The 23907-nt window shown below is 42.9% G+C and overlaps 1 protein-coding gene across 14 annotated transcripts in view; it reads left to right on the top strand.

Moving 5' to 3' along the window:
- ERC2 (ELKS/RAB6-interacting/CAST family member 2) overlaps positions 1 to 23907 on the top strand; it is a 4434974-nt gene that overhangs the window by 1225764 nt on the left and 3185303 nt on the right. For all 14 annotated transcript variants that reach the window (XM_069643656.1, XM_069643655.1, XM_069643659.1 and 11 more), the window contains one exon: positions 3482 to 3637. In XM_069643656.1, the coding sequence (XP_069499757.1) occupies positions 3482 to 3637 (156 nt within the window). The remainder of the gene's footprint in view (positions 1 to 3481; positions 3638 to 23907) is intronic.

Genomic DNA, 23907 nt, shown 5'->3' with positions numbered 1-23907 from the left:
ATCGACGAGTCGGAGGAGATTAACACGGCAGAGATTTTACCTCCGCTCTGCAACATGCTTTAACGCCAGGAATTGTTTACCGTTCCATCCCAGGAAAAAAATGCAGGGGATCATTTTAAATCCAAAGATATAGCTAAAATGTGAAGGTTATGCTGAACAGATTGGTATATTGTAGCAAGAGGCTACCAGAGAGGCATCAAGGCCTAAACCTCAAGGTACTCTAGAGGTGGGCAAACCTATGAGGGCTTGTGCCTAACTCGAGCCAAATATCTGGCCTGGGCTCGATTCAAGGCCATCTGGAAATCAAGAGCCAACAAGAGTCGAGCCCCACATTATGGGTGCTGTCCTTCCTGAAGATGGGAGGTGAAAGGAGGCAAGAGACTTAGAAGAAACTGATAACATTGAGGGTCAGTTACATGTTTGTTGAAAAACAAGGTTAATTTGAAAGGGAAAAACCATTAGAATGGATAATTGAACAGGAAACCAAACTGTATGAGGTAATATTTAATCAGAAAGAGGAGGGACCTAAAATAGAGAGACTAAGTCCAAGTCTAAGTAATCCCCACCAGCAATTTTGGAGGTAAAGTCTGTAAAGATGCTGCTAGAATCAGCCCAAACTCAGGCAATGAATGACAAGACACATAATTAAAGGGGTGTGACCCCTCAGAGAACACCACCCTTGACTCCTATGTTCCCATCCATTGATCCCAGTGATAGAAGTTTTTACATTAGTCCTAGATATCTTGGTATTTCTCCCAGAGTGTGGTTTTGCCATGATATGCCAGGCCTAAATAACAATCAAAATCAGATGTACAACTGCCCCTTACCAGACATTAGGGGCACAGAGTAGATTTGACCAAAACACAATGGTGTATGACCACCAAGAAAGTCCAAAGTATGTGGATAGATTCATTGAAAATGGAAATCAGCATAGGTAACAGTTCCCACCAAATGAAAGGCAAAATATGAATTATGTATCTCACCAATATAGTCAATCCCCACCACAGGCTGACCATGGTCAGAGGATGGTCACCCCACGTTCTGCAGTGAGTTCCCATAGTGCAGTGTAAGTTTGTTTTTAAATGGCACTGGAGTCACTGGTGCTCCTAGCAACTTTCGCCCAAGTAGGTGGACACACAAAAGAATTGCAGTGGCACATGCGCTGTTTCTGGATCCGAGAAATCCCAGTATTTCTACAGTGCATGAAAAAGTAGGTGTGACATCTTAATTAAGCATCATTTATGGGGAGAGAGGCACACTAAATGCAGACAAGAGTGGAAACGAATATGTAAAAAGTGTAATCACAGAATACGCTGTTTGTCATCTATTTTCTTCTTTTAAAAATAATCTTAAGACCTATTTGTTTTAGTTCCTGTCTGAGTTCCTGTCTGACTGGCCTTTCTTGCTTAGATGTGGCTCTTTCCTTTCCCCCTTGTCTGTTTTCTATTTTGTTGTTTGTTTTGTTGTTTTTTGTTGGTGCTCTGAGGCCCACGGGCTCGTAGCGCTTACTACATAAATCATTAATAATAATAATAATAATAATAATAATAATAATAATAATAATAATATAATCTTGCAGTGAAAAAGATTACTCTTGCTTTGTCTGGAAATGCCTCTTGCTGTGCTCATTAAATGTACATGATCAATATCAGCAGGACCTAGTGGAAACCTGCCCCTAGATTGTGATCTGTCCAACACAAGCTGCCTTTTTACTCTCCTATCTGTTTTTATCCTTGCATGGAATAGGCAAAGTAAAGTGACCATAGGGAAACTGTGAAAGAAAATCGCAGGCAGCCATATGCAAGACTGTGAAGCTGAAAAAGGGGCACGACCCATCAGCGGAGGACAGTATCACTCTAAAACGACCAAAACTTTCATGGTGAATTTGTGCACGTGTTAAAATAATCCAATCGGTTAAGCATTCATCTCAAATATTTTCAACCCATAGCTTGGTTCAAATTCTGGTAAAGGTTTTCAGCTCTTTATTCTTTAGACATTGATAAAATAAGTACCATTCCATTTTTGAGCAATATTACTTATTATTGCAGTGCTTAGAAGTGGCATGAATCCTGCATGAAGCACTATATAAAAAAGTGATATTCTACTACTACTACCCAGGCCCCTTCTATGTTGTGCAACTATTTTACCGTGCTGCGTAAATGAATAACACTCTTTAGTGTTACCCTCTGGATAATAACAATGAAGAATCTTTTTGTATTCTTTAGTATAACGATGGTGGTAACTGGATAATCTTATAATATGCCACTTCTGTTAGTGCCTAATTTACACTGCTTTTTTTTCCCAGTGGCTTGACTGTCTCAAGTTTCTACATATATCTCAACACCTTGAAGTTGAAATGACATTTTTTGCATGGTTCAAAGTGACTTTGCACTGCTTAAAAGTGACTTTGCACTGACAAAACACACCCTGATTCATGGAGCCGTACAAAGTGTATTTTATCAGTGCAAACTCTGCGCAAAGTCACTGCATAGTCATTCTTGCAGTACAAAATGACTTTGCACACATTTTGCACTGCAAAAACACACTTGGCACAGTTCCATCATTCAGGGTTTGTGTCGGCAGTGCAAAGTCACTTTTCAGCAGTGCAAAGTCACTTTGAACCGTGCAATAAATTCCATGAATCAGGCCCTCAGTCCATCCCGGAGGATGATACAGAGCTGAACTATGCAATTGTAATTTATGATGCTTTTGCAGTGTAGTAGTAGTATTTGAGCACAGCACCGCAAGTGCAAATGCGCCCCTCCCCCCCCGCGCATTGCAAGGAGAGGGCTGGAGTTCATGAAGACAGTCTTCCACTGCGCTGCAATGTTTTTTCAGTGCAAGTGGTTAATAGTAGGGATGTGCGCTAATCAGCCTCGAGAGACCTTCACGTCCAGTTGTGCATGTAAATAACAAAAACATGACCTTTTCTATAGTATGTTACCGTGGTGATAAATACAACATGGTTTATTATGTCACTTCAGTTATTTACAAAATATTAGGCTGCCTAATTCACTTGCATCATTTTTTTCTGCTAGCCTGGCTAGTGATTTGGCTTCTCAGGCTTGCATCTGGTTCGACTTTTCCTATACATTTCTTGGCTTGCCCACCTCTAAGGTACTACGGTATTAAACATGGAAGCTTGACGAAATGATAAGAACAAAGCTAATTACTTATTATCTATGTTAATTAACATTTTCTATAAATATTTCAATAAGCACGTTAATGCAACATTAACCAGAAATGCAGCCTAATGTAATGTAGCTTAGAAAAGTCGTGTCTTAATATAGCAAACTGCATGCATTCATGTTGTAACTGCATACGCTTATGAATATGGCGGTCATATTTTTCTTCTTAAACAAAAAATATATTAATTAATATGCACCCTGTCCTAGACTAATATAGCAACAGTATTATATGTATGGTTCACGATCGAGTCCTTTTGTAATGATTATTCACAATTGTTGCTTCTTGTGTGCAGGATACAAAAATAGCATCCCTTGAGCGTAATATAAGGGACCTTGAGGATGAAATACAGATGATAAAGACTAATGGCGTCCTGAACACAGAGGACCGAGAAGAGGAAATCAAGCAAATGGAAGTCTACAAGAACCACTCAAAGTTCATGAAAAATAAGGTAGCGTATAGTGACTCGCATGTCTTGGGAATTCAGTGCTTGGACACTCAGGTAATAATACTGCAAATCTGTGTGTACATTCATAGTGGTAGAATATAAATAAAAGTCTTGCTTGCTCAGGAATCTGAAAACAAACTCATTACAAAGAATACAATTTAGATATGGTTGGTTATGCTATATAGGTTCAAGCACTTTACTTATAATATACATTTTATTTAAAGTTTACTTCTATAAGTTGCAATATTTTTTGTTTAATATCATTATCATATTTCTTTTCTTTTCTGAAATACAAGAATATTATTTTTATATTATCTCTATAATTACTTTTATTACTAATGATACAGGGAATCTAATTGTGTATTATACACCTCTGACTTACAATAACTGAAAGATTGTAGATAATTATTAATGCAATTTTCCAAAAGTGAAGCAACATTGCTGATTCTGCTAAAAAAAAAGTACCCTGTGTTCAATCAAACACATTAACGGACTGTGAGATGCTGATTAAGCAACACTACGTTCACTCAACACATTTACATGTTCAGCCTTAGAGTGTTTATGGAATCCCTTTTTACAAGGTAGTCAGACTAGCCTAATATTAGCCTTGAGCAAAATTCTAACTGCAATACAAATTCGTCTTAAAGATGCAAACACTACTGTTCTGGAACATTTTGTTAATACTGATGTCCTATCTATTAAGAGCTATACAGCTTAACTGTTTAGGTTATAGATGGATTATAGGTCTCTTTTTTCCCTACATTGAGCACCTGCACTTTAAGAGCACTTGCACTTTAAGGGTCGTAGAGAATCTGGAACTTACCGATAGTTTAGTTTATGGGTTCCTTTATACAGGCCACCAACTATATTGTATTATTTAATACTTTTGCTACAATTGATTGCTATTGATTGTTATTTAATTTTTGTATTATTCATGTTTTAGAGTTTAATGTATGGTGAAAGGTTTATATTAAGCGCAATACCTATAAATATATTTGAAAACAATTGTAATTACTAACAAAAAGGGTCCATACATATGGTCAATTTTCCGAAATATTTATACATGCTAGTTTGTTCGGCAGATTTTAAGGAGGGGAGAAGATGCAGTTGATAATCATAAATCTGCCAAATAGAATATCTTAATTTTAGCAGACAGGGGGTGGAAAGTGCCAGGGTAAAGGGGTTGGGGGTGGTGCTGTACAAGGGATCAAAACAATAACAAGAAGTGCAGTCTGCAGGTGGCAGGCGCAAGGTTAAGTGCAGACAGCAAGTGTCCAAAAGTGCAGGTAGGGGGACTGTTCAAATGCATTCAAAGGACAGTGAACATTAGGCCACTAATCAATAAATGATGTTCAACCAGCATTTTGCAATGTAGCCCTTCTCTTTGGCACGAAGCCCATGCATGATTGCACTGTTGCAGGTATCCAAGGCTTGCCATGGAATCAGAAAAGCAAGAGAGTAATAACTATACCAGCTGTTTACATGATGGCGTTAACCTCAAATTAACATGGGTGAAGAAGTGGGGCAGGGTGGCACCCCTTAAAGATTTTAAGAGCACAATCTTCAACCTATTTATGTCCCCACTGGCCAAGTAAAGTGTGATCTGCCAATTAATCAAACAGTACATTTATTTTGCAATATTAGATGCCTTCTTGTGGTAGGGTGTCAGTGCTGCTTATTTATACTCAGAAATGTTCTTGCAAATGTGAGACAGTAGCTTTGCTCATTATCTTTGGGCCCTCTTTGCAGAACCTGTGTAGTGGTGCAAGTGAAACGTTTGCTCTACTGCTAATACCATTCCCTATTAGCACTAGGGGAAACATTGCCCCGGTAATTAACACTTGCACAATTCTACTTGTACAATGTTTCTGTATTACACCCTCTGGTGATTTCAACAGATTCACAAAACCCTGCCTTTGCCGGTTCTCCTTCACAAAAGTGATACAGGAGACTGTAATTAGTCTATCCATGTTCGAAACATCAATAATTGCATCTCACTAAAGAATTGCAGTTAGTCAGACCCACATGAACCCTACCTTTATATCTATCAAACTATGTCCTCAGGTGATAATACATGGCAGGGGGGGCAGCTGGAAAGGTAACAGTGTGCCCTGCGGTGCATTAGCGCCACGAGCACTCGACAAAACAAAAAGAAGTTACTGGTGCCACAAGGAATAGCTTAATGGACGGCAGGTAGGGTAATCATGCATATACTGAGCCTCTGATTTCCATTTCAGAAGTTGGCAACTGGCTCATTTAGAATTTGAAAAAACAAATCTGTGAAAAGTAGGGGCAGCATGATGTGAAATACATTTCGCACCCACATTTCCTTCAGTACATTCATGACCACTAATGGTAGAACACTGACTTTTTTTGTACTCAAGTTAGTTTGAAATAGTCTGATCTGATATGTCAGGGGATCATCTTACCACATCTAGCACATAAAGCATTATTGCACAGAATTGGAGACATGTGAGTGTGTGTAGTTTTACATCTTTGAATACTGTGATATCAATGCTGCAAGGTTTGGATTAGAGTCCACCTTCATCTTACACCTGTGCAAATAGGTTTGACCTCATTCGCATCATAGGCAAGCCATGTGAGAGGAATGTGGAATCCCGCAGCACATCACAAAATAAGCCAATAAGATACCAGGCTGCAAAGATGAGACAATGGGCCTCATTACGACCCTGGCGGTAAGGGGTTAACGCCAGCGTTAGCTGCGCCTACCCCTTACCGCCAATTACGAGGTCCCTTAGCGCCATGGCGCTTTTAACACCTGCTTTTAGCAGGTGTTAAAATCCATGGCGCTAAGGGACCATGGAGTTAATTACGCCACCGTAACTTACGGTGGCGTAATTAACGCCTTCCCCACTCCCATTATGCCCTATGGGGCAAAAATGGGAATGGGGAAGGGTAATTGGGGATTGGGGACTTACCGCCCCGCCGACCTCGGAATGGGGCGGTAAGTCCGCCAACCACCATGGCGTAAACGTAGTTTACGCCATGGTGGTAAAGTCACGGCCCAGGTGGTAACTTACCGCCTGGGTCGTAATGAGGCCCAATGCCTCATTACGAGTCCGGCTGTAACCGTTCCTGAAATTCCGGCAGGTTACCGGCAGACTCGTATTACCATTCCGCCTCCGTGATCCCCGGAATTACCGGGGCATTACGACCCCAGTGACCCGGGAATTCCGGAGGCGGAATTCGGTAATAATGGGGAAGTGGAAACACCAGCACCATGCTGTATAGGTGCCGGTGTTTCCACGTCCGCCTGCAGGTAGGAGGTGTTAAACCCACCAGGTCAGACCTGGCGGGAATGACACCTCCCGCCTGCAAGACTCGAGATCAGTCGGTACGGAAACAACGGTGGCGGCGGGTTTACCGCCACCATTATTTCCGGACCGACTGGCTCGTAATAAGGCCCAATGTTTATTTCCAGTCAGCTTTCTAGAAATAGACATGAAAACCATCATAGTATCCCTGTCTCAAAAATGTGGCCCCTTGTCACAGAAACCTCTGGTCTTTTAGAGAGTTTTACAGAGTTATTCAGTTTTATAGAGTTTTACGCGATGAGATGCATAAGGAAAAGTCACTATGATACATTTAGTTAGTTCCATTAACAATAGATTGTATAATGTTACATCCTCCGGCCTTGTAGGGCAGACAATTCCACTTGGCCTATTCACATGATGATATAACCATCGTCTCTAATGGGAATTTTTTGTTGTATGTAATAAAGCCTCACCTGGCACCTAATACCCCATGTAGATCTCATTCTGATAAGTGGGCATTCCTGGGACCTGGGCAGTGCCTGACATATCATTTTCATGGCCTTATGTGTTCCTTTTTGAGTGTCAACCAATGGGATTCCTTACCGTCCATCTCCCTAAACATTGCTGCGGTAGTCCCGTCACCTAGTATCATGGTTGTTGCTCTTTCCATAACTCATATAGACCCATGGCTCATGCAGAAATAAACTGTGGTTAGATTCGACAGGAAACAACTTTATTTTGATTTGATTTTGAGAGATTTATAAAGCGCACCAGACAGAATTAACCGTATTCGGGCGCAGATGTTAACTATTGCTGAAGTAACCATTGCTGAAGTAACCAGTGACCATTGCAGACATGATATCGTTAACAAAGGAACACTCTTAAAATTCCATAAACAAGGATATAATGCTGCTCAGGATTTGGTCTCGAAAGCCAAAACATTGGGCCTCATTACGACATTGGAGATAGCCATGCTGCTATTTGCGGCATGGCTACCCCATTCCAAGTACCGGGTCCGGGTTCCCTGAATGGGGAAATACCGGGCCATTCCGACCTTGGAGGGTCCAGTATTTCCCCATTCAAGGAACCCGGACCCGATCCATCCCCATTTGAGCCCCAAATGGGGAGCATTCTAACAATGGGCCCGTTAATGACAGGACCGTTGTTAGCATGCTGGATCGCACGCAGGACCAGCTAAGGATGTCTGGTAAAACCAGGCGTCCTTAGCGGTTCCCGCGAGCGGACCTCGTAATGAGGCGGTGGGGGGTTAACGGGGCCGGCAGCTCTACCGGCCCCGTTAACCCCCTACCGCCTAACGTGTAATGAGGCCCAATGTTGTAGTCACATTTAATCAACTCCAAGCTACTTAATCAAATGCCTTTTTAGGGATCAGGGCAATGGATCATTTGGCTTCTGAAGGCCTTTTACCAACCAACTGATCTATAAGAACATCTAGGATTGTCACAGTAAGCATGATGCTCACACACCTGATTTGATGTGGACCTAGAATAGCAACACAGATTGTATAGTCTTTTGTACAAAAATGTTGCATTTATTTTTTACATAATTTAGTAGCAAGGCTGGGTGATAGCTTGCAGACAACAATGCTCCTTTTTTGGGGTTATGAAGCAGTGGAATCTTGGCCATGAATGTTATTGCAATGGCACTGGGCCAAGGTGTTAGTATAACAGGAAAAGAGGAATGTTTAATGTGTTTCTGAAGGATAGCAATGTGGGCTGGTATATGATGCAATGATAGGTTTATTTGCTCACACAGGTTAAGGTCGGACATATGCCTATAGAGTTTAACATTTTAACCAAAACAAATAGCAAACTTGCTCCTTCAGAAGAGTATAAGCAAATAGTGTTTTGATGGGTTAAACTGTAACATGTCAGGGATAATCCAATCGTGAAGGGATCAGTCTTTACCCAGTTTTCTAGAGCACAACACAGTCTCAGGGGTATATAGCGCCAGATCCCTCTTGGCTTACAGTCTCACGGATATTTTAGGCTGCCACTCCTTTCCTGTGCTCACGTTCCCAGGGATATAGTGCCCAACTTATTCTTTGTCCAGTCCTCTTCACAGCGTATAGCACCCAGCTGTCCATTTCTAATCCACACCAGATGATGTCCTGTGAGCTGCTTCCCGATTCAACGTTGTTGGGGTCCAGCTTACTATGAAGGTTCAGGATCTTCTTAATGGCTTTCCACCTGGACTTCCTGCCATTGTAATCTCAATCTCTTTCTCTGTTTCCTTTAACAAGGGATTGAGTGCCCTTCCTACCGTTGTGGTCACTTTATCACTCTTTTCACCAAAGGTCACAGTTCCCTTCTCACTCAGGAAGCATTTGGTGTGTTTCACACTTAGTAGCCTCTTCCTTACTCAGTCTCTCCCCCTCTCTAAATTAAATGGTGCCCTTCCCACTATCAGGGTTGCCTTGCCACTCTTTACTCTAAAGTGTTTAGTGCGCTTCTCACTCATAATTGATGTGTGCCCTTTACCAGTGCAACACTAGTCCTCACAAGGATGGGCCCTTTCTGAGCTGCCATGCTCCTCTCAAATTATCTGGAAAAAAGTTACTCCTATCACCATAGTCATGGTCTTTCGTCGTCTCTCATTGGTCACTCTCTCTTCCTTTGGTCGGGCTCAGGTTCCTAATACGCTCACACTGTTGGCCCTGTGATGATTTGTTGCTTTGATTAGTATTTTGTATTGCCTTGGTATAGGTTGCTTAGAAGACTAATGCCTCTTCCAACCTGCCTGTGCTTCTCCATGCTGATAAAGTGGACATTTTAGGGTTCAGGTATAAGTCCCGCCTCTCTTGAGGTGTCATGTGGTTGCCCTGCTTTGGGTTCCCAGCTGCGGTCCAGAATCCGCGATCCACGACATGCATCCATTCTTCTTCCCATCACTACTTTCAAGTTTACAGCTAACCCTCTATTCCAAGTGCATTTTGTTCTCAGATTTAAGGGGTATGCCTGTGAGTTTCTCCTTTTCTCCCTGGCATTCCCTCTTCCGATTTGCCCCAGCATAGCTGAAGTTATAGCACAAAACATGCAGGTCCTTCATCTACTCGGTATTACCTACATTGACCTTTTACAATTGACCTTTTGCACAATTGACCTAATTATAGTGGTCCTAATTGACCTTCTGCACAATTGACCATTATATTATTTTAGTTATTTTATATTTGTATTGGGTTGGTTTTGGATTATAAATAATGTAAGGGTATTGGATGGGGCATGCAGGGGGTTTTGGATTGGGTGGGGAGTTGCAGGGGGTTTCCCCCCGCATATATGTCCTAATTGACCTTCTAAATTAGGTCAATTCTCCCGAGGTCAATTCTCCCGAGGTCAGTTGTGAAAAGGTCAATTAGTATAAGCTTGTAGGTCAGGCAGGTATTGGGAAACCTTCCTGACAATATTAGGATGACTGACATTTGAAGAGGGAAGTAGTGCCACTCAAGCACAGACCCTGGAAGAGAGTGGGGCTACGTAAATGCCCTGGGTAGCAGAGAATCGTCACGGTCAGAGAAAAAGGGGATGGTCCTACTCTGTCACACACTCCAGCGTCATCTACCATCTAAGTGTAGACAGCATTGGAGACACATACATTTAGAAGAGGTGTTGGGGTGATTGTAAACAACACATACACTCTCTCTCTTATAAACATAGTAACAGGCCAAAGGATAAGGGTTAAAATAAAAGAAAGATGGATAATAATAAAACTAACTGATCAAATTGCCATTTAGAATGGGACCCAAAGAAAGGGTATTACAAAGCACTTACTGCTGCCATTTCTCTGAAATGTTTCCATTTTTTGTGACACCTTGTCAAAATGCTACTACTCAGCACGTGCACTTTCGCCTGGTGTTGGTATTGAGAATGTGCAGCTCAGGATATTCCTTTATTATCTGTAAGCCATACGACTATGTGACAGTCTCTTATGCCCTCATCCTTGCTGGTTACATGTCACCACTTTCATCTATACTATACACTTTTGTAGTAGCTTTAAGGTATATTAACTTTCTTGTAAAATGATTGATAGATAAAACTTACAGTGCAGCACCTTCACATCCTTTTCTTTTACCAGAAGTAAAATAATAACAAAGACTGTCAACTCACTTGGACATGGATTTCCGTGACTCGGAAATCAGTGCGTAACAGCGTCCTAGTTGGAAAAAGAGCCATTGATGACATCATGTTATATTACATTACTGGGTCCTATACATCGCATTACATTTGGTATTTTCATGGCTTCTTGGGGCTTATTGGGCTGCAAGGGATTGGTTAGGTTGGGATTGGTTGTGGAAGGAAGCTAGTAGGAGTAAATGGAGGATAGCAAGGGAGCTGTTTATGCAGCGTTGTTACCTGCAAATTGCGAGAACCTGGGCTCTGCGTGCAGGTAAGAGTCTCTGTGTTTCTGGAGGTGCAGCGTCTGGGCCCTGGGCGACCCTGGGATGAGAATACTTGGTATCAAGTGAGAGTTAGTGTGGTGGTCAATTCAGTTTCATGCATGCATGTTTGGTGCTTTGAGATTGTGTTCAATTGTGTATGACATGTAATGTTTGGGTGCTATGTGGTGTTCAGGGATGTGTCTATAGTGTACAGTAAGTGTTGGCCTGGGTGAGGCAATGGCATGGAGTACTGCCCCAGGTTCCTTCCATCTGTCTGGTTCACTAGTGCATGATAAGTGGCAATGAGCAAGACAATTGCAGAATGGTAGGAATTTGGAATGTATATCCCAAAATCAACAAAGAGTAGTTTTAGGTGCTTGTGAACAGCTGGTCTGGGAGGTTTAGAATGGTTGAAAGACTAGGCGCCCCTAGCGCCCAGAATCTCTCCAATGTATTGTATAGCATGGTAATTACTTTCGAATCAGGAGGGATACATGCTTATCCAGAGGCTCATAGGCTGTTGTGACCTTGTCATCTGCTTTTTCATACGAACACCTGTCAATTTCATGCATACTGGCTGAGCTTTTATAGCCCAGCCTTCCCTCTTCCAACACGCCTAACAGCTCACACGGTGCCCCCGGGTCATATGCTCTACTTGGCCAATCCCTGGCTAAGCAATTACTTTGGGAGTTGAGACTGCCTCTGGAAGGCAGTGTTTAGCCCCTCCACCCTTTTTTCAGTCTTCATTTGGTTGGTGGCAGCCATGTTAATAGGCTGCTCGGTGTTCTTGTGATTTTCTTCATGTGCTGGCATGTCTTGTGTCCAACTTGGTTTAGGGGGGATTTCTGTGTCTCTCCTGCTCCCATGCAGTGCAGCCTCACTGTCAATTTATTTTCTGATGCTTCATCGTTTTCCCTGGTGTCCATCTGCAGTTAGTGGGTCCTGTGTTGGGTGTCCAATCTCTGTTGGGCAGGACAGGAAATTATCCCAGCCCATTTCATGTTGGAACTCAATTCCCTTTTTCTAGTTCAAGTCTGGGTTTTCTTGGTTGCTCCCAACTGGATTTTGGCAGTTGTGCTTATGAAAAAGACAAAATAGAGCTCTGACCAGATGAGAGGCTGGCAGGCTTTTTGTACGTGCCAGCATTCACATATTAAGCAAACTAAGTGTCACAATTCTGGTTTGTTTTTAGCAATACGTTTGCAGACATTTTGAAAGAAATACCACAGAAGCCTGTTAAGTCTCACACACTGCCTTCTAAATCTGCTCGTGCATGGGATTCTTTCATTCTAACTGATGCTGATAAACTTTATGTCAAAAACATACTTTGCAGATGACCTTTTGTCCGGCTTCAAAAGTTAATTGTAATCTTCCTTCCTTTTGTTCTTCAGATTGTGCATCTTTCATTTGGTTCTGGCTTTTTTCCTGACTCTCTTAAAACGGTTCCATGTGTTTACAAAATATCGCGGCAAAGATGCTGTGGTTTTGCCGCCACAATCATGTAAAGGATGCACACCCCCGCAACCCCTGGACCCATTATACCATTTAAGGGGAGCGGGGGACAACCCCGAAACCCCCGGTCCCCTTAAATGGTGTAATGGGGTACACCTTTACCGGGTCAAACCACAGCATTTTTGCCGCAATTCTTTTTACCAGCGACATTTTTGCTGCCATTTTATTACCTGATACCCTTCAAACAGGTGCCTGCTTTGTTAAAACATTTATATGTTCAACATTTGTCTTATTATCGGCCAGTAACTTCCTTGCCATTTGTGGGCATATTTTTAGAAAGAGTGGTCTCCGACTAATGAATGATTGGATAATTGAGCGAACATTATTAGCTTCATTTCAATCAGGGTTCTGACCTGGTTGTAGCATCGATACAGCCACTTAGCACAGCATAGAAGATGCATATAAGCAATTTTTCAGCTTTCAGATCTGTGAAACCTTTTTTATACCAGTTGCACAATTTCAGTTATTGGTGAACTATCCAGTTTTATCTCGGATAGATTTTGGTGTCTTGCCTTCCCCAATCTTCTTTGGCTCGCCTAAAAGCTGTTTCTCATGCTTCTGGTTGCTTAATTTACGGTGTTACAAAGTTTATAATATTAAACCTTTTATAAAGACGTCACTGGCATTCTAGAGGCATTTGCAGTCGTCACACTTTTGCCTTGTAGTTTCTAAATTAAAACGTGTATTTTCCATGGAAAGATCCTTTTCAGGTGCAGCAGTTTCCAGCAACAATGGTTTGCCACCTAATTTGTGTAAGAACCCTAATTTACTAGGACAGTCCCCAGGTTTTGAAATACTATATATTAATTGCTGCTTCACTGCTTTAAGAGGTCTGTTTCATTTTATTATGCTGGTTTTATTCTCTTATTGTGTTATATTGATTGTTTAAATTGTTTTGTGCTAAGCCCGAGCGCGCAAAGGGCATCGAATACACGGAGTATCCTGCTGTTGTACTGTGGCTGCACCTACATCCCCACTATCAGCTGTTGTATAGGGAGGAGAGCGAGGTGCTGCGCATTGACGGAGTGAGAAGTGCGGATTTGGCTCCGCCCCTTTCCCGCCCCCGGTCACGGGCACCGCCTCCAAGAAGTGCTATAAAGAGACTTCCCAAGCACCCTTGCGGCGCTAAGCCCGAGCGCGCAAAGGGCATCGAATACACAGAGTATCCTGCTGTTGTGCTGTGGCTGCACCTACATCCCCACTATCAGTTGTTGTAGTGGGAGGAGAGCGAGGTGCTGCGCATTGACGGAGTGAGAAGTGCGGATTTGGCTCCGCCCCTTTCCCGCCCCCGGTCACGGGCACCGCCTCCAGGAAGTGCTATAAAGAGACTTCCCAAGCACCCTTGCGGCGCTAAGCCTGAGCGCGCAAAGGGCATCGAATACACGGAGTATCCTGCTGTTGTGCTGTGGCTGCACCTACATCCCCACTATCAGTTGTTGTAGTGGGAGGAGAGCGAGGTGCTGCGCATTGACGGAGTGAGAAGTGCGGATTTGGCTCTGCCCCTTTCCCGCCCCCGGTCACGGGCACCGCCTCCAGGAAGTGCTATAAAGAGACTTCCCAAGCACCCTTGCGGCGGTAAGCCCGAGCGCGCAAAGGGCATAGAATACACGGAGTATCCTGCTGTTGTGCTGTTTGGCTGCTGGGCTGCTCGCTGTGAAAGTACTACATTGCATAAGCCAACAGCCACGATAGGCTGAGCTGAGATTTGAGGAAATAAAGCTTATACTGAGGAGCTGCACTACAGGATGAAACCTACGGTTGTACATACGGATGCATCAGGAACAGCCATGCGAACTCGCCTGCAGGTAAGGCAAAAATGTGCATCACTCCCGGAAGTGAATGGAAGCCCAGAGCGCGCACAAAACATGCCGATGCTGAAACAATCTCGCTTACCCTTTTGCACCAAGAAGCGGAAAAGCTTGTCTATGGGGGCCCCAGCGACCAATACGGGTAGCGAAAAAATGTCGAGTTTGGTTATAGAAGACCCTGTGCGGTTAGCTCCAAAATCACCTGTTCAACCTATGGCCTGTACAGTTTCCACTCTCGAAGAACCCATGAGTCACCTCCCTCCACCCTTTGAAACACCAAGCTTGCATGAGGAGGATGCCGATCAGGTCAAGAAGTTAGATCTAATTGCTGGTGAAGGATATTCCAGCAAAACGATCAATACTGCGCCCCCAGGAGATAAAGAAAAAAGTATCGTTGAAGATAACCAGACGGTAGGGATGTTACCCGAGAAAGCCCCAGTTCTCTTGGTCAATCTGAGCCTTGAAAAGACGACGGAAATACTAGACCAACCTAGCAACCTTGATATTTGGAGAGACTTGCGTGGTCCGATCCCATCTTTAATTTCCCCAAGAAGGGGAAATGATTCTGTAAACATGCCGACTAATGATCTAGTCAACTATGGAACTACACCTATAGCGGACATGTGCGAAAGCATGTTGGATGAAAATTCTAGTCTGGATGTGGCATTGACCTCCCCTACTCTGACCTTAAAGGAAACCACAAACAGATCTCTACTGTGTGAGTCTGTGTGGGAAAAGGAGGACCAATGGGACACAAATGACTCGGAATTATGGGAGAAAGCCTTGCCGTATCCCAACAAGGAAATAGACAATGAAAAACAACATCTAAGAGCCATGGAGGAAACCACAACGATAAGCGATATCTTCCAGCCATACAGGGAAGATAACAGATGTCAGTGGCTCAAGGAAAAGAGCCCCCAAAATAATACCCAGCAGGGGGCAAATGCCCTGCTCTCAAATGACCTAACTGACCGTGAATCTCCTCCTCGGACCCTACACAAAGATATGCCGGCGATGCCCTACCCTAAGGGGACGCTCCCTCCAAAGGCCAGACTAGAAAAGAAAACCCTGTGGGATTTTGGAAGTGAAACTCCGTCAAAAACTACAGGCACTGAAGGAAAGACAATGTTGCCATTAGCTAATTTGAGCAATTCAAGTTTAGCTAACAAAATTATGCAAGACCTCACTCTGTTGACGGGGAAAATAGAGAAAGAAAAAAGGAGGAGTTTCTCGATAATAAGCAAGAAAATGGCTGAACTGGACCAACCCAAAGGGAGCTCCCTGGAGTTGGAGGCCAAGGTCCTCGTAACAAAAACCCAAAGAGACCTCAGGTCAATGACCCTGTCACAAAGATCTTTAATTGAGAGGAGAAATCCATGCCTCGAAGAGAGACCGTCAAGCTTAAAACCACAAGGACAATCTGTAGAACCCCAAGTGATAACGAAAATGACTCAGATGCCTTTGTGGGATGACCAAAAGCAGTGTTCTGAAATCTTTACGAAAGATCAAATTATACACCTAATTAAAGACGCTTACCAAACGGATAGAGAAAAGGATATGAAACACCTCCAGCAAGTGATCATGACCTCATTGAACATCACACTGGCACCATACCTAAAATTGTATGAGATGATAAATGACTCTGTGAAAGAGATGACTACTACTAACATACAAATTAAAGAGGCAAATATACAAACGGATTTGTCCCTGCAGAATTTGAATGTAAGAATGGACAAAGAAGCCGAAAAATCCCACACGTGGCAAAATCGCCTCACTGATCTGGCAAGGAGAGATGCTAATGATAAGTCCTTATTAATGGAGGCAGTTCTGGAAGATTGCAAGTGGATGCGAAATTTATGCAAACAGAATAAAGATGAGATAAGCATGGTTGAAAATCCGCGTCGAGGGAAAGGCCCCATGAAATTGAGTCAAAATAAACCAAATCAACCCATGCAAACTGAGCAAATGACCAAAGAGGTTATATTGATCTCTCCCGGTTGTAAGGGGGTGGAAATTCGTGACTCAAAAATTCAATCAGAAAAATCCAATTTCGCTATCTTTAGTGGTGGGACATCCAAGGACCTGTTCTTAGAAAAGGGAAATGAGCAGAAGAAAAAAACAAACGAAAATGGCAAAAAAACAAAAAATGAAGGCTTAAAACGGAAGATAAATGGTTCGAGGGCATTCTTAAGGAATCTAAGAACGCCCCCAAGAAGAGAAAACCTCCAACAGGCAAAGAAGCCGAGGAGAGAACTGGCAATGGGAGACACAAACATTTTGGTGGACACAAATGCAAAGGATGTGGGAGGGGGGAAAAACCCTCCTCCCTCCTTGGAGGATAATGGAGATGAGTCAGACCAACGAGAAGATCTAAGTGACCTGATTGACATTATGGAAGAAAATAGGGAGGACGAAGAGTGGCAAAGCATCAGCCCATCAGAATGGAAAACTATGGACAACTGGGAGAAGGTGGAGAGGAGCCCTAATCCCTCTGATCGCAGGAATCCCCAACGAGATATCCTGCCGAACACCTTAAAGGAGACAAAAAGCGGATCCGACTCATCGGAAAGGGAGGAAGTCAATGAGGCTGATGACAATCCTGCTAACTTCAAAACCTTAGAACAAAAAAGACAGGAGCTAGCTACCAAAGAAAGGAGGGTACGATTTCAACTTGAAAGCTTTCATCTAAAACAGGATGGTAAAAACAGAATTAAAGAAACAAAGAAGAGCAACAAAGGAATAAAAGCGTCCGTCCCTCCTAAGAGGGAAGCCCCATCAAAAGAATGCTATTTGAAATTAGAGACGACTCTCAATGGACCAAGAAGGGCTTTGCTCAATAGGAGCTATGTAGTCTCGCTTTGTAACCAAACATCAGCTCTACGCATGATATCTACTGAGGACATTAAAGTTGTGGAATTCCCAAGAGAACAGAGAATGGACCAAGTTATATTGCATCTTAATTCAAACGACATCAAGCAGAAATTTCTGAAGGCTACTGACATCCTAAGAAAAAAGGGATTTCGTTTGACGGAAATAGAGTATGACATTAAGCCTGATATTATTGATATATCACCAAAGGACAGAAGACGTGCTAATAATGAGATCTCATACTGAACGGAAAAAGAATCTATGGGGAAAAAGAGAGAAAAAAATGGTCAAGAAAAAGAGGAAAAGAAGAGGAAGACTCCAAAAGAAAACGAAAAAGAAGGAAACAAAAATCCCGAAAACCATTTATACAGCACCAAAGAAAATGTTGAAAAACTAAAATCTTTGAGGTTTACGGTAGATAATTCACAAAACCCAAGGAAGGGTAAAATAAATGAAAACAAACCTGAAAATAAACCAAATGATTGGCCCCCCATGGCAAATGATCGCAACTCAAAAAAAAAAACAATAGAATAAGGAAGTTGGAAATGGATCTGTTCGCTGTGCCTCATGGAATACCAGAGGATTTCATCATCTGTTCTCGACGGAAAGCTCTTTCTTGACCAAATATGATCTCATTTGCATCCAAGAATCATGGCTGTGTGAACCTCCAATATGTGAAGGATATGAAGTCTACTTCAATCCGGCAAAAAAGGGACTGAAAGGCCGACCGTTTGCAGGCCTCTTGGTATTAAAAAAAATCGATAGCCACTTACAAATACTCAAGCACGAAGCTCCAAATCCTTACGTTCAAATATTGAAAATAGCCTCTACAACAGAAAATCAGGAGGAGATGACCAATTTGCTATTGATAATACATACTGGAGGGAAAATATGCCAAACCCAGGGTCATATTTAAAATCTATCACGAATGCCATTGACAAGTCCATGACGGAGGAAGAAGATCAGCTCATATTGCTGAATGGTGATTTAAACATCAAGCTCCTAGACAAAAGGGGCAAAATTAAAGAGATTGAAAATCTTACAGGAAAAAAAAGCCAATGGATGAAGGAAATGGGCATACAGGATATGATGATGTTAAACAGCCAAACAAATGGCGACCTCATGGGGGCCGACACTTGGCATAGTGGAAAATTGAGAGCATGCTTGGACTATTGTTTTGTGGGAAGAGATACGCTTGCCTGGATAAAATCATTTCGAGTCATCAATCAAGCTAATAGTGACCACTCTCTTCTGGAAACTGAGCTTGCATGGGATTCAAGAGCTTTCCCAAAGGGAGGAAAAGTGATGGAAACAGAGATATCGCGGGGAAGAAACAGGCTGCGACTTAAAGATCAGATCATACCAACACTGGCGAAAAATTTCCAGGAAGCCGTAGAAAAGGGCGAGGAGGTGGTCGATTATAAATGGCTGTTTAAAGCTTATGAGGTTAAGTACGATTCATCTAAACTGAAGCAGGTCAAAAGGAAACACGCCTTTAATGAATTTGTAGTCGCCAGACGAAAAAGATACAGAGCCGACCTCAGACGTATAAAAAAGTCTCATAGCCTAGACAAATGCAAATTGGAAAGAAAATGCCGACAAACCTACAAGAATTGTCTGCAATCAACCAGATACCAAAGAACTCAGAGACGCGGAACAAATTATGGCAGCCTTAGCAACAAATAATACAAAAAGTACCTGGGATCTAATTAACAACAGAGATTCTAATCAATCGTCCATAGGTATTAACCAAGTCTCTGAGAAAAACTGGTTCGACCACTATACTGCCCTGTTCAAAGGAAAAACTGAGGAAAAAATAGTTGATAAAAGAACAGGAAACGCTACCTGGTTATTGAACTTCGATAGAGAAGACATTCAAATACTGATAAAAAAATTAAGCTCTTCCAGGGCTGCCGGTCCAGACGGCGTCTCCAACAAAATGTTAAAAGAAAGCATGGAAGGCTAGTCAGACCTAATTTACGCATTTTTTAAACAAGTAGCGAGAACCAAACAAATTCCAACTACGTGGACGGAGGCCTACATTGTGCCTATTTTTAAAAAAGGTGACCGCGGCAATCCTAGAAATGACAGGCCGATTGCGCTACTAGACTCCATTGGCAAGCTCTTTGCCTCCATCCTCTTACGGGATTTAAAGAACTGGGCAGCTCAAGCCGGAATTCTGGACGAGAGACAAACTGCTTTCGTGAGTGGAGTGGGCACCTGCCTTAACCTGTTCCTGATCAATATATTAAAAGCAAAGGCCTTAAAAGGAAAAACAATGATCTACTTGGCCTTTATAGATCTCGAACAGGCGTTCGACGGAATAAATAGAGAACGGCTGTGGGCAAAACTGAGCAATTGGGGATGCCCTGTGGACCTATTGGAGGCAATCCAGGCACTGTATACCGATACCTCGATCCAGGTTCAGACTACTGCAAATGGAGGTCTATCAAGGCGGATCAAGACATCCCGAGGCATCAAGCAGGGATGTGCCATCGCCCCTTTTCTCTTCATAATACTCTATATGGCTGATATGAAGTCTTCACAAGATCAGATCCGGGCCTTCCCACTGAAGGTAAATGGCATAGAGATACCATGGATGCTATATGCGGATGACGCAGTGTTCATAGACCAGACGCCGATAGGTCTTCAGCGCAGGATTGAGGCTTTTAATGACTATCTTAAAGCCAATGACATGAAAGTAAACGCAAAAAAATCTATGATTTTGACTATGAAATCAAGCTGCGGAAAGAAACTAGCAGGGAAAATACAGACTTGGTCATTGGAAAAAGAAAAACTGGCAGTAGTCGATACTACGATCTATCTCGGGATAAGAATTAATAGGAACTATAATGAGCAGGCCCATTATACCCTGATCAGAGAAAAACTAAAAAGTCTGGTTAACCAAGGGCTACTTCTACATCGTAGATACGGGAAATTTTCTCTGTTGCCGATTACAACCTTCTATAAGCAAAAGGTAGTGGCCGTCATTACATATGGAGCCGAGGCCCTTCTAGCCCTAAGATGGGAGGTCTGGAACCAGTGCGAAGCCTATTTCTGGCGAAAGATCTTGCGCCTTCCAGATTCGCTACCCTTGGAACTTATAAGATCGGAACTAAGACTGCAATCCATCACATCAATTACGACGTGGAAATCATTATCGCATTATAGAAAGTGTATTTTGGACAATCCACCTGTGCCATTCAGAATCCTAGCAAAGCCAGGGGTTTCCAGTAGTGATTCAATTCTCCAAGACTGGAAAATTAGATGTGAAGAAACTTTAAAATACCTGGCGATCTATGAAGACACCCTGAAAAATAACCCAGATAAGGCTAAAAGAACAATTCGGGAAAAAGACTGGGAGGAAACACAGGAAAAGAAATTAACACGAGACCTATGTCATAATGTCATCTGGGAACGCAAAGCTCTGAACATGTTACCTCCATATTTGATGAAATTTCCCTCACAGCACTATCGAGATCTGCTTATGCGCTGTAGATTTAACATCTGGCACTCGAGAGAAATAAGGTGGCATAGAAGGCAAATTGACAAATCACTAGCATACTGTAGATTTTGCAGAAAGAAGGACCAACTGGAAACTATAAGGCATGTGATGCTAACTTGTCCGAACCTGACATTGAATCGCCTGATGTACATGGGAAATTATACGAGCCTGATCTCGGAGGAGAACGAAGAAGAGTATTGGGAAAGGCTCATCACAGCTGAGAAAGTGGGCCGTACTTTGGACGCATTGAAATTTGTTGAATCCTTAAAACTGGAGCAGGAGGAGGGGGAGTCTGAGGTGGACGCCACCCAAACAACTGGTGATTCTGGCCTAGGGGCGATCATTTAGGGATTTTTGAACTCGACCCTAATTTGGGGGGCCTCCACCTCTTTGAGGAGGGATTGCTAAAGGAATGTTAAAGGTTTAACTTTGTTTAACCAATAAAACAAAAAAAACCCCAAAAAAAATAATTGTTTTAAAACAGTATATGTACAGTTTTGCACAACGCTCTGATGCGTTAGTGACTTGTTCACATTGTATAAAAATTGTAAATGAGCATAAAAAAAATGGACACTTGGGGGATGGGGCCACTGGGGTAGGACTTGCTCTGGTATGCGCCCTAGTAGGCTGCCTACACCAGGTGGGGAAGGGTTCTTATCTCTCCCTGACAGGATCATGACTCTGAGCTTGTATCACTCTGACACAATCCCCTGGTGCCAAACTCCTGGTACATGTGATGTTACACACGATCATGGTAACTCTTGTATTAATCTTGGGCATCACACAACCGCTCCTTTATTGTCTGGTCAGAAACTTCTGTCTTCCCTACTATTTTGTTCACCCAATTTCACTTAAGCATGGAGTTAAGATCCCTCCCGCTCACCAATCGGAAAGGCGGAACACCTTTCGTGCCGCAAGCAGCTAACCTCAAGCACCACAAAATATCCATTAACGCCTGTTTTATGGTTCCAGTAGTCACACTATTAAATTTTTCTACTAAGCTATTAGATTCTGCATGTCAGTTAGAGGTGACTTTCCACTTAATTCCTTTTCATTTGGCATGCATAGCTGCATCCTCGCTTCCAAATTGTGACCTATTATTGCTTATAATTACACTATAATTACACTTCCCTCCTGAACATTTGCTCAATTAATTGTTTTATTTTGTACCGTGTGATGCATTTTATTTTTATTTTTTCTGCCCACTTAGAAAAGTGATTCACCATTACAATGATTAACATGATGCATTCTGTTGTTGTATGTTGTGGACCAAGGATAACAATACCCAGCCATCCCCAGGTCCCACTGGGTGGTACCATATTTCATTTTATTGTTCACTTGTTAGGTGCTTATACAACAAGTACTTACTGTTTCAAAGCACCCACAGGGCAAAGGGAGGGACCAAGGGAGTGAAGCACATTAAAATACACAAAAATATTAAAAAAAACAGTTGAGGGAAACAGGAAAAAGGACAAACCTACTACTATGCCTTGTGAGTGTTCAGAATGTGCAAGTGCAGAAAGGAAGAGGGCATAAGGGTTAGGTGCTGAAGTGTCCGTGCTCACGGATCAGCAACATATGAAGTGCATGGTATGGTGAGTGCTACATGGCCAGGAGCCATGTTGGGTGTAAGTGCGAGCCTCCAGAGCGGATGTGTGCCAAGGCAAGTTCTGAGGGTAGACAGAAGCTGGGGCAATTGGGTGTGGGAGACCAGGGGCCTCGAGGATGCATAAACGCCCAGGACACCAATCATAGCAACTGTGAGATTAGCAGAGGAGAGAAGATGGGAAGGAGGAAGTAAAGAGAAAACTCTTGAGGAGCTTCCGAAATTTAAGAAAGTCCTGCTCAAGGTGCAGAGAAAGGGGGACACTGTTCCATAGGAGGGAGCCAGCTGAGGAAAGCGATTGACCTCCAGCCCTGTGTTTAGCAAAACGCTTTACACACATAGAGTTGGTGCCAGAGGAACATAGAGGTCTAGAGGGCGAGTACTTAGAAAGATTAAGTTTAAGATAGTTTTTAGGGCAGGATAAAAGCAGTCCCAGGGCTTAAGGCCAAGGATAAGCCACACTGCCCTATTCTGGATTAGCTGGAGGGGTGGCAGTGTGGAAGAAGGTAGATTCAGGAAGAGGCTATTGCAATAGTCATGCCCTAGAGAGAACTAAGGCTCAAGTAATTTTGACAGTGAAACAATTGAGAATTCCTTTAAGAATTAAGAACTGAAATTGGGACTTCTTAGCAATTGCCTGAGTGTGAGGGAAGAAGGCAAGAGAGAAGTCGAAGATGACTCCGAGGTTCAGAAGAAGGAGCAGGGAGAGAGCCCATGGAGGAAGGCCAGAGGGAAGGGTAGTAAGAGGGAGCAGGGGTACCAATGGGAAGGGTCTCAGTTTTACAGGTGTTGAGGCAGAGACTGTTGGAGGTGCACCAGAACTGGATGGAAGATAGGCAGTCAGGGATGATGGAAGGTGCAAGTGGGGTCCACAGAAAGTTTGAAAATGAGTTGTGTGTCGTCTGCATAACACTGGAAGTTGGGGGAAAAGGAGGAGATGAGGCATACCAGCAGAGTAAGATAGATGTTAAAGAGCCAAGGGGAGAGTATAGAACCCCGGGGGATACCACAGGTGGTAAAGAAAGTAGGAGAGGAGAAGGTGTCCAGGATGACTTGGGGTGAGCGGTCAGTTAGGAAGGATGTTAGCAAGTCCAGTGCCCGTTCCGAGATAGCAAGGTTATCGTGGCGCCTTTGTATGAGGATGGAATGCTTGACTGGGGAGACCGAGCAGGATGAGGGAAGCTGGGGAGTTGGTGTCCAGAAATGCGAGCAGTTCTTCATGGCTGTTCAGAAGTGCAGTTTCCGTGCCTCTGGATGCTCCGAATCCAGATTGATTGTTGTGGAGCTCACCAACAAATTCATT

This window comes from Ambystoma mexicanum, chromosome 2p (genome assembly GCF_040938575.1).
Source record: "Ambystoma mexicanum isolate Mex_15411 chromosome 2p, UKY_AmexF1_1, whole genome shotgun sequence".
Classification (NCBI taxonomy): domain Eukaryota; kingdom Metazoa; phylum Chordata; class Amphibia; order Caudata; family Ambystomatidae; genus Ambystoma; species Ambystoma mexicanum.
The sequence above is the reverse complement of the archived record's forward strand: the minus strand, read 5'-3'. Positions and strand labels throughout refer to the sequence as shown.